Genomic DNA, 10,998 nt, shown 5'->3' with positions numbered 1-10,998 from the left:
GATGGCAAAAGAGATGAGACACAAAGAAAGTCCATGTATACTACCCATAATGCTTTAGAGCAGGATTTGAGAACATGTGGCCACCAGATGTTGTAGGCCTGCAGCTGTTTATCATTGGATATGGTTGCTAGGGCTGATGGCAGATGCAATTTAATAACATCTGGAAGACCACACATTGCCCATCTGTGCTGTAGAAGAAAGTACACCAAGGAAGGAAGGAAGGAAGGGGGAAGCAAGGAAAGGAGGGAGGAAGGGAGGGATTGGTATTGATGAAGATGTTAGTGGCTTTTTCTCTCACACACATACACCTCCCTCCATTTTATTCTCACAACCACATTCTGAGATAGGTCAAATTGAGAGGGCCTCAGTGGCCCAAGGTCATCATTCAAATCCATAATATTTGAATTATGGACTTCTAGAGAATTATGGAGAAGTCCAGAACCTGGACTTCTCAAATCTGGGTCTTAACGCTTAACTATTCCACCATACTGCCTCTTTTCCTCCCATTGCCCCAATCCACCTTGTTGGTCCTTGATCTTTGCAAAGGCACCTTGTGTCTTCTCTGCCTCTCTGACCCCCTCCCAGACACACAGCAGCCATCTCTTCCTCACTCATAAGGGTTTCAGGCGAAGCCCTTATGAGCATGTTAAGTCGCCACTTCCTTCCTGTGTCAAATGTGCAAGCGCAGGGCTGGGTCCCGCTTCTGCTCTTTCTGGAGGCCCAGTTGCTGGGAAAGAGGGCCTCATGTGATGCAGTGATTTCCTGCGTGTTTCCTGGCCCCGGGTGGTGCTTCATGTCCTTGCCTGCCATCTCTGGGGCTGTCTTGCTTTCACCCTGGCAATACATTGCTCGTCTCTGGAGGGAGCACCATGCTGCGGCGGAAGCCATCCAATGTTAGCGAGAAAGATCCACCGCAAAAGAGGAAGGTAAGTATGCACCACTTCTTGGTCATACTACATTGGGAGAGATGGACTCAAACATACCCAACCCATGTCAGTTTCATGGAGATAAGATGTTTTAGGGACACCCCAGTAAAGCAGGATTAAGGTTAAGAGGCATGCTCAAGGTCAGATTGCAGCTTTTGAAGAAGAATGCCAAAAGTTAATACTGCAAACTTGCATATCCACCAACTGTCCCAATTAATCCTCTGTGGTCCCATCTTTTTTCAGCTGCTTTTAAAATGTCGAATAGTTTCTCTCTCATCCTACATTCCTCCTTTGCCCTCAGCTTACTTCAGTTGCTGCAAACTGAATGCAAAGTGCAATAGTTTGCAGTAGTAGGGAGTGAAGGAAGAGAGACAACAGAATCTTGCTCTTCCCAGTAGGCTCTGTCAAAAACAAACTGCTGCAGCCTACCCTAACTAGTGTGTTCTTCCTGATTTTTGCCATATTTGTCTGAATGCTAAAGTTACTTGACCATGTGTCTCTGTTTTCATCTCTAAAATGCTGGAAGGTTTGAACTTGGTTCATCACAGTTGCCTCCAGCTGTCAAGAGGTCTGAGCAGCTGCTCTTCATTCATACAAGGCAAGCTGGCAAACTCATCCGTTCTCTGGGGCAACGGTGTGATGTGGCTGTGTGTGTTCAGTTTGTAAGCTCGTGCTTTTAAACTAGGTGCAAATAATTTAGATCTACCTTTCCTAGTAGATTTATGGGCAATTTGCAATAGATCAGCAAAGATTTCTGAGTCGAAAAGATCAACAGTATTCAGTTTTACTATACAATACAACTTATATATGAAAAAAAAGCTTAGGGTGACCATAGAAGTGGATTTTTGAGTGTCAAGACAATGGAGTCCATTCCCTTCTGGTACTCTGACAAGTTCCTAGTGTGGAAAAGTGTTAATTTTAAGGGTGTGTAGTTTGCATCTTTGGAGCTGAATTGCTACTAAAAACAAACAAGTTTTTCTAACAAGATTTAAGTTTATCTAACCCCTGCTTTAAGTGACTTTAATAGAGAAATTCAACAGGAACAATTTTCCTTGCTGTTGTATTCAGCAAGAAAGCTACTGCTGACAAGAGCATAGGGCAGGGGTGTGAAGCATATGGCCCACCAGATGTTGCACTGCTGCTCCCATCAGCCCTAGCCATGGGAGCTAATGAAGGGAGATTATAAGAATTTGAAGCAGCCATGTATCACACATTCTCCAGCCCTGCATAGAGCCTGTTAGTGATGGGGATGCAATGCAACCCTTTCTGTTTCCCAACATCAGAGCATGGGAGCACCAGGAAGCAAAAGTGGGACCCACATGGTCCAGCCTGAGAAGGTGAAGATAACGGCATCCTGTGCTGGATTTGTTTACTGTCCTCAGCACTAGGGTTGCATCTAAACCTGCATCTCCAATGTGAACAAATTTGTAGTATAACCAAAGCCCATCTTTCTGAGGAGACCTATTTTCCTTGGGAGTTTTTAGATGATACATATATGTGTCCTAGCAAACAGAAGAGACTTTCTTCCTTGGCAGGAGATAAGGGGGATGCCTTGTCTAAAAAGGTTTTTCTCATCTGAAGCTGATAATAAGCATTTATAGAACTCAAAGATACAGCCCTGTTAGTCTGTAGAATAGTATGTAGAGAGATCTTGTAGCACCTTTAAGACTAACTAAAGAAAGAAGTTGGCAGCATGAGCTTTCGTAGACCAGAGTCTACTTCCTCAGTAGACTTTGCCTTCCTCTGAATGCATCTGAGGAAGTACACTGGTTTACGAAAGCTCATGCTGCCAACTTTTCTTTAGTTAGTCTCAAAGGTGCTATAAGATCTCTCTACAAGCATTTATAGCTTTAAAATATTTGTTTCTTTTTAAATTTGCTGCTCCATTCATGGAAGGCATATTTCAAACTGATTTATCCAATTGATTGATCAGTTAAATTGAGTAGCTCTTATTTTATCCCTTCTCATTTGAGGTGGGGTTTGAAGTTGCCTTCTGCCATTTCTTTGTTCTACTCCTCATTCATCTACTCCTTTGACTTCATTGCTTTTGTCCCATGTCTGCACAAGTCCAAAAGAGCAGCATCCCTGTTAAGAACTTTTAGGATAGACAAACCAGTGTCTTCCAGGGGTTTTAGACTGCTATCAGCTGCAGCCAGTATAGCCAATGGTCAAGGATTGTGGCTATTATGAGAGCCAACATGGTGTAGTGTTTTCAGCACTGGACTGTGACTATGGAAATCAGGCTCTGAATCCTCATCAGCCATTGAAACATATTGGGTAATCTTGGGCAAGTCATTCTCCTTCAGCCTCAGAGAAAGGCAAAGGCAAACCCTTCTGAACAAATCTTGCCAAGAAAACCCCATGACTGGGTTGACTCAGTGTTACCATAAGTTAGAAACACCTTGCAGGCATGCAACAACAACAATGGATATTATAGCCTAAAGCGCTAGACTGCCTGTGCCAGTGAAACCAAGTAATTCATGCTGGATTTTAAAAAACTTAAATTTAGGCAACATCTTCATTATGTCCAACTAGATAATGACAAAATGGTGGACAAACTTTTGAAACCTCCAGATCTCTTTCATCAGCCAAGATGTTGTAAAATGTCAAGGGGGGTGGTGTGGGAAAAAGGAGGGATAAAAAGACTAACCTGATGCTGGGATCATGAAGACTACATGGTCAGCTTTAGGATAGAACTGGGGAGGAAGCACATATTTAAATGAAGCCAGGTTAAATGGTGTCACACATGTTTCAGGCACGCCAAGGATCATTGGAATAAACAGGCATGTTGGTGGGAAAATTCAGCGTGCTGTGGATTTGTCTTCATCCTTAGATGAAACACGCAGTTCCATGGTAGGAGGAGAACAAAAGGAAAAAGAAACATAGCAGTTTCTGCATTAGTAAAAACAGAGATTACTAAAACGGAGATTAAGTCCAAAAGACACCAAACTGGATGGTCATAGAATCACAGAATCATAGTGTTGCCTAATGTGTAGAGATAAGAAACCCTCAGGGAAAGCCCTGCTGACAATTTGCTGGCAATAGCCTGATTCATCAGATGCGTGCAGAAACAAGTTACAGCCCATGTGAGTTTGTGCGACGGATATTCTTTGAGGAGACGCATACCTTGTGCAGGCAGTCGCTGCTATTGTGTACTTTCATTGAGCCCTTTGCAGAGTTGCAGAAGTTGCAGCCTGACTTAGCTGAAAGTGGCTCTCAGAATTGTAACCATTGCCTACCGCAAAGAGATGCGCATACATGTAAGCATGATAAGTTTCTGGTTCCTGTTTCCCCGCAAGTAAGGGGGAAGGGGAAAGGCAGCTGCTGGCTTCTCATTTGGCCTTTGCATTGAGCAGTTGTTGTTGTGAGCTGCGAGCAGAATAAAATGGTGAACTCTGTGCCTTTCACTATAACCTGCAAATGCTGCTGCCACCTCAGGCCCTTGCTTGCTCTGCTGAATGCACCGATGTGTGCAGTCTGAGTTTACATGTATTTGCATTTCCAAACCTCAAGTAAGTGCACACTGCACACTCTCTCGTTTCTGCAGTCTCTTTACTGAGAAGCCCGGAAGTCTCTCCCTGCCCCCAGCCTTTGCTGCTCAGCCAGGTGTTTCAGCTTCAAGGGGTGCTCTTGCTGGTGACGTGGGAAGCTAACCCACTTCCTCTGCTTTCTGCAGAGATCTAAAGTGTAGATTTTGGGCAACCTTACAAAGAGGGAGAAGCTGAAAGGAAGGCAGATAAGACGTGGTGACTGAAGATGGCAAGGTGTGTGAGCGGATGGCGCAGTTGACTTCAAATCTTAGACCTAGGATGGCCACTAATAGAACACAAAAGAAGTAGAAAATTCATAAAATTTGCATATGATCATAGGTGTACATTTAGAAATAAATTGCTAAAAAACTAAAGTGAAGTATACCTCGCTATAGTGCAGGGTCTGTGACCTGTATCCCTGCTCTGTCTCTGCTCACTCTGGATAAGCAAACTTGAGCACTCCTCTCTCTCTTCTTGGAGTCTTTTTATTTAAATTGGACATGGAATAGCCAGCCCTTCAAATAAAATAGGAGTCGCACTGAGGTTTAGGGATCTGCTTCATTGCTGTTTTTCACTAGAACCCCCAAATGTACCAGCCTGTGTCACAAGAAAAATATCCGCTCAGGGAAGCAAATACACAACCACAGAATGAAGGGCCTCTGAGCAATATTGTATTTTCTGGGCTAGAACTGGAACACTCACATCACTTCACTTCTTATAAAACTTACACCTTAGTCCTGTTTTCCTCAAATCTTTTTTTAAAATTTCAAAAAAAAAGAAATTCAGGAAAGAATGGAGGCTTTGTGTTTTCTTATACTAGGTATCCAAAATCTTGGCGGATTTATCTGCAGTATCCAGAGATCAAGCAGCAAACCTTGATTTACTTACTGCCCACTCATGAAACAGAGGACTGTAAGCCACCTTGGGGCCCTTCTTGGGAGAAAGGTGGCATAAAAATGAAATGAAATAAATAAATAATCACACAAACACAAACATGGACACAGACACCTTTTGCAGAACAGCAGTCTTTTCCATCCAAACCAGTCTCTGAGAGCATACAACACTGACTCCTCTGTGGCATGATGTCCCAGAGAAACAAAGGACTAGAGCCCTCAGTTCTCCTAACAAAATTCACTCTTGGGAATGAATAGATTAGTGGACTTATGCTGACAAGTGTTCCTTTATACCAGGAGTTGTACATATTTGGCTTTAGCATACTGTTGCATCCTGCTCATGGCTGTGCAACAGGTATAAATATAGTGGAAGCAGTCCTGTCCTTGTATAACTGCATCCCATGCCTCCCAACTCCAGGCAGTCTTGGATGACACACACTTTCTCAATCCATTCCAAACCGGCTTCAGAGCAGGATACAGAGTTGAAACTGTTAGTGAATGATCTCTGCCTTAACACCGACAAGGGTGAGTTGGTACTTTTGGACCTCTCAGCAACATTGAACACCATTGATCACAGCAACCTTCTGGAACGCCTGGGCAGGTTGGAAATCTGAAATGCTGTGTTGCAATGGGTTCTAGTCCTACCTCTCAGACAGATTCCATATGGCGGTGCTTGGGGATAGCTGTTCCTCAAAAAAGGAACCATTATGTGGCATACCACAAGGTGCCATTCTATCCCCAGTGCTATTCAAAAGCTCCATGAAACCACTGGGAGAGATTATCCAGAGGCATGGAGCAGGATGCTATCAGTATGCTGATGACACCCAAATATACTTCTCCATGCCTTCAAAAACAGCTTCAGCTAAGATAGTGTGTCTCCTCTGAACGAATGCTTGGAAGAGGTAATAGGCTGGATGAAGAAAAACAAATTGAAACTGAATCCAGACAAGACAGAGGTACTTACTATCAAGAGTCCTAATCTAGGGATGGAGGTGTGTCAACCAGTTCTGGATGGGGAACACTACCCCTGAAAGATTGTGTTCACTGTTTGGGAGCGGTCCTGGATCCTTCCCTTCAAATGTCAGCTCAGATAGATGTGATGGTCAGGAGTGCCTGTTATCAGCTTAAGCCAATGTACCAATTGTGCCCCATTCTAGAATTGAAGGACCTAAAGATGGTAGTGTACACAGTGGTAGCCACAAGGCTGGACTTCTGCAATGCACTATACAGTGGACTTTGTATCAAGTCCAGTAACTCCAACTGGTTCAGAAAATAGCAACCAGACTGGATGATTACAGGTGCATCCAGGAGTGATCACAGATCAATGTCTTCCTTCCAATTCTGTCACCTTGGAACCCACACTGATCTTTTGCTTCTCCTATCAGTTGTCACTGCAGCGCTCCAGCAGCTTCAAGGATTTTGCTAAGTCCAAACCCAGTTCTCCTCTGACCACCGAAAAGCAATTCAGTCTGGAAGAGGAGGTGAGTATTTGTGAATCAGTAGTTCGCAAATGGTGGAGTGAGACACTCGGAGTGTGTGCAAAATTTGCTTGGGGGGGGGGGGTGAGACTTGGTGGCTCTGACCTCCCCGCGCCCAACTTTTTAATGTGTAAAATTTAGACATATGTTGAGTTGAATATTGACTTTACTTAAGTAAAACTGTTCTAATTTGAACAATGTTATTTCATTGTTAAAATATAAATATACATGAAAGTGCAAATGAAAATACGCACCTTAAATAAACATAATATGTTGGCGTGGGGCAACATCTGCATATAGATATCAAGGGGGGTCCCAAAGGTAAAAGGTTTGAGTATCACTGGCCTTAATCATACTGGTTATTCCCAAAAAGAGTAGATTTGTTGAATCAACTAAATGGTGAGTCAACATGTAATGAATCTTATTGATTCAGTAGGTCTACTCTAGTTGGGACTAACAATAAGATTCAAGCCTACACCACCATCTCTGAGCTTCCAGCTCTACCTAGGTTTAGTCACTTGTACAGCCCACCCTGGTCCAATCCACCTGTTACTGACCCTGGGCTCCATCCTGCTATTCTCCTGGGTCAGCTACATGGCCAGATTGCTGGCATCTTATTCTTCCCATCCATGTTCAGTCTTTTATCTCTCGTTGCTGGAGTCAAGAGATGGCAGCTTATTTCAATGTCCCTCCATCTGTTCCAAACACCCTACAGTCCAGCTGTCCCAGCGGTGATTGCTCAGTAATGATGTTGTAATGGCACCATGGCTTGCAGGGTCAAAGGCCCTGCACTTGGTTATTAGCAGGAATGATGATGGTGTCACTTGCTACCCCACTTGGGATTCCCTTTTTCCAGAATATAGAAGTAGCCCTCACAGTTGCTGGAGGGAGGATGATATTCCCAACATCAACATATCGCTGGAGTTATCTCAGGTGTAAAACTGTGTATTTTGATTATTCCTGGTCTTGAATAGACAATTAACAACCATTGCTTTTGCAAAAGGCCCATTTCTGGTGGAGATGAGGCTGCTAGATCATGATGATGATCATAACCATCAATATTATATTTTAACAGACCAAGACAGAATTACCACCAAGATAGATTTACCCCAACCCATGCCTCAGAGAGGGAACACCCACTTGTCTGTTTGAAAGGGCTCAGACTCGTTGCCTCTTTGTGCAGGTCCCTGAAAGCAACCAGGCAAACCTGACGCCCAGCAATGACGACACAGGTCGAAGCAGTAGCTCAAAGCTGGGCAAAAGATGGAGAGCTGCCATCTCTCGTACTATGAACAGGAAGATGGGCAAGGCAGCGGCCAGAGTGCTGGCAGAGCAGGTAAGGGATGAGGCTGTGTCAGCTCCTGATTTCAGGTGGCAAGGTAGGGAAACATGCCCTCAGTCCCCATGCCCAGTCCAAATTCATCTCCCAGTGTGTTTGCAGAGCAGAAGCTCTGCAGCAGTGCCCATGCAGGAGATGTGAGCTTGACAAATGTTTGATGATGCTGATGTCTGATGCAGGCCCTGTATGAAGGCCTTGGTTCAGCATCTGATCCAAAATATGGCCAGAATTATCCCCAGGACCTGTGGTCCATCTCCTGCTTACAACTTTGGGACAACCTGGACAAGCAGTCATTCTTTAAATACTTGTCAAAAGACTGATAAAGCCAAGCCAGGGTAAATAATGGGAATAGCATTTATATTTCTACACCGCTTCATAGTGAACTAAGCAGTCTCTAAGCGGTTTACAATGTGTAAGCCAATTGCCCCCAACAAACTGTGTACTCATTTTACTGACCTATGAAAATAGAGAAGGCTGAATCAACCCTCAGGATTGAACTCACAACCAGGACTGGCATTTAACTACTGTGCCACCAGGGCTCCTGCTAAGACCCTATATAGCATCAAAGCTTATGTATTTAATAAACAAGAGTGGAGACATTCTGATTTTTGTCAGAAAAGTACTGTATGGGAAGGGAAATTTATCTCTCTCCACCATGGTGCCAACAAAACCAACCTATTAACACTGGTAAGAAAGAACCAGTCGGAAATTTCTTTCTGAGTCTAATAGCAGCTAGGACCATCTCCTATCCCTGTTATTCATGGCATGGTTGTTTATGACACGCTTAGCATGTTCTCTAAATGGACCCCCAACAACTCAGTGACACACTGTGCACTTTGCATGGCCAATAGCTCAGGCTCAGTCCCACCCTCCATGCTAACATTTCACATTAAAGGGCACCCCATTTGAAAGTACTTTTTGTCAGAGATGCAATTGGCCTTTGCTGACTGGGCACCTTCTGGATGTAAGGGACTGCAACACACATCATTCCCTGCTAGCAGAGTGGCTAGGAACGGTTGAAGTTATTAGTCCAGCAACATCCAGAGGGCACAAAGACAGTGAAGTCTGGGATGCATAATGATAGCCCATATTGCATTTTTTTTTCCAAAACAAAGCCCCCTGCAATTTCTTTGGAAAAGGGTTTTCTGTAGAACTAAGGGCAGGGTAGCGGTACAAAACCTCATGTTTCAGGGAATCAGGGGCGAGTAATTTAGTTAAAGCAACCCTAGCAGCCTGTTGCTTTGCTCTCAGAACCAAGGAGACACTTACAGCTAATATGTTTTCCTATTGCAGGGAGGCTCTGAAAATGAGGCTGTTGCATCCTCACCTGTCAACAGCCCTACGGAAGATGAAGCCCTTGTTTTTCCAGAATCAGACCCTGGAAGCCCTCAATCCTCAACAGGTGTGTCAATCCTTCTCCTCTAAAGGCTACATAGGTGCATAGAGACAAAGTCTTAAGGGGCAGTACATACAGTCCCAAAGGAGCAGCATCTCGCCACCCCTTTCAGTGCTAGATCAAGGCTGCAGCAACCGCACGCTGCGGCCCCAATCCAGTAATTTGCTGGCCCAAAAAAGGCCAGCAAAATGCAGTTCCTTTTTTAAATGGCAAAAAGCCACCCTTGCCGCTGCAGCAGCGGCTTTTTGCTGATTCTTCAACTCAGCACATCTAAACGCTGCACCAAATGGCGCGACAATGCCCACCATATGGTTGAGTATATAGTGTGACGCTGGCATCAGGCAGGAATTGGTGCAGCCGGCGTGCGATCCCACACCCCCACTCCAGCTCGATGCCAGCGTTTAGTGCTGGTCTGTTTAGCCCCTAATTTACCTTTTGGACTGCAACGCCCAGATAATCCCCTTGGTAGCATGACCAGTGGAAAACTCTGAGTTGCAGTGCAAAAGTTAACATAACTAGGTTCTGGACCAGGGCTTTTGACCTCAAGCAGTAACTCCCAGCACAGGATGCTTCTCCCACATAGCATATCCCTTGCTTTTCTCCCTGGCATATTCATTCTGATTTGAGCTTTGCTTTCTTCCTTGGCACATTAGGTTTTTATGGACAAGGACAGTTAAAGAAGGGGGAGTATTAGGATGTATGAATCAAATTAGAATCCTCAGCTCAGGCTTAGAATCTCAACAGAAATGAGACCTGTATGTTAAAAACAAACATTTGCATTGAGTTAGGTTTTGGAGAACTGATGGCTGTGCAGATATTGCTAGACTATAGCTCCACATGCTCCCTTCCCCTTGGCCATGGGGGGGGGGGGGTGGGGGGGAAGGCACAGGAGCCATACAATATCTGGAGGGCCATAGGTTCTCCGCCACTCGCTTGACGCAACAGTAGACTACATAAGGCAAAACAAGCTGCATTATCCACAGCACTTGAGAAATTTTCTGGTTCTTCCTGACCCCTAAATATCTGCAATTTGTCCTCTGCTATCACAAAGCCAAATCGGGAGTTTGTACCTCTGACTCTTCTACTGTTCTCAGCACTGGTTGAAATTGCTGAGCCCATCAACTTCTGGGGGGTTAACAATTCCCACCCCTGGTCAAAATGCATGAAAGATACTGTGGTGGGATTTCAATCATGTAATTTATTATGTATAAGCAGGGAGTGACATATCTAGTCCCAGACTGATGGAGAGTAATCACAACAAGAAGGGAGATGAGCCCAGCTGTCCACCATACAGCGGTCCCTTCTGTGGAAGAGCCAGAGTTCATACAGACTTTGTTCCCAGCCCATATGACAAAGACTCACTGAAACTCCAGGTGAGTAGCAATGCCACTTTGGTCCAAGGCTGCCTCCAGATGGAGAGGCCTAAGCATTACCAT

At 44.5% G+C, this 10,998-nt stretch overlaps 1 protein-coding gene across 2 annotated transcripts in view; it reads left to right on the top strand.

Annotated features, from left to right (window-relative positions):
• The first annotated feature begins 666 nt into the window (after positions 1-666).
• SASH3 (SAM and SH3 domain containing 3) overlaps positions 667-10,998 on the top strand; it is a 14,717-nt gene continuing 4,385 nt past the window's right edge. Inside the window, exons 1-5 of one of the 2 annotated variants that reach the window (XM_089536686.1) lie at positions 667-926; positions 6,735-6,830; positions 8,011-8,163; positions 9,460-9,568; positions 10,778-10,935. In XM_089536686.1, coding sequence (XP_089392812.1) covers positions 870-926; positions 6,735-6,830; positions 8,011-8,163; positions 9,460-9,568; positions 10,778-10,935 — 573 coding nt within the window. In that variant the 5' untranslated portion in view covers positions 667-869. Of the gene's footprint in view, positions 927-6,734; positions 6,831-8,010; positions 8,164-9,459; positions 9,569-10,774; positions 10,936-10,998 lie in introns of both variants that reach the window. The other variant, XM_089536685.1, reaches the window with a different exon arrangement.

This window comes from Sceloporus occidentalis, unplaced genomic scaffold (assembly GCF_023333645.1).
Source record: "Sceloporus occidentalis isolate IW3139 unplaced genomic scaffold, rSceOcc1.0.p SCAF_8, whole genome shotgun sequence".
NCBI lineage: Eukaryota > Metazoa > Chordata > Lepidosauria > Squamata > Phrynosomatidae > Sceloporus > Sceloporus occidentalis.
Note: the sequence above shows the minus strand (reverse complement) of the source record. Positions and strands in the feature narration are given on the sequence as shown.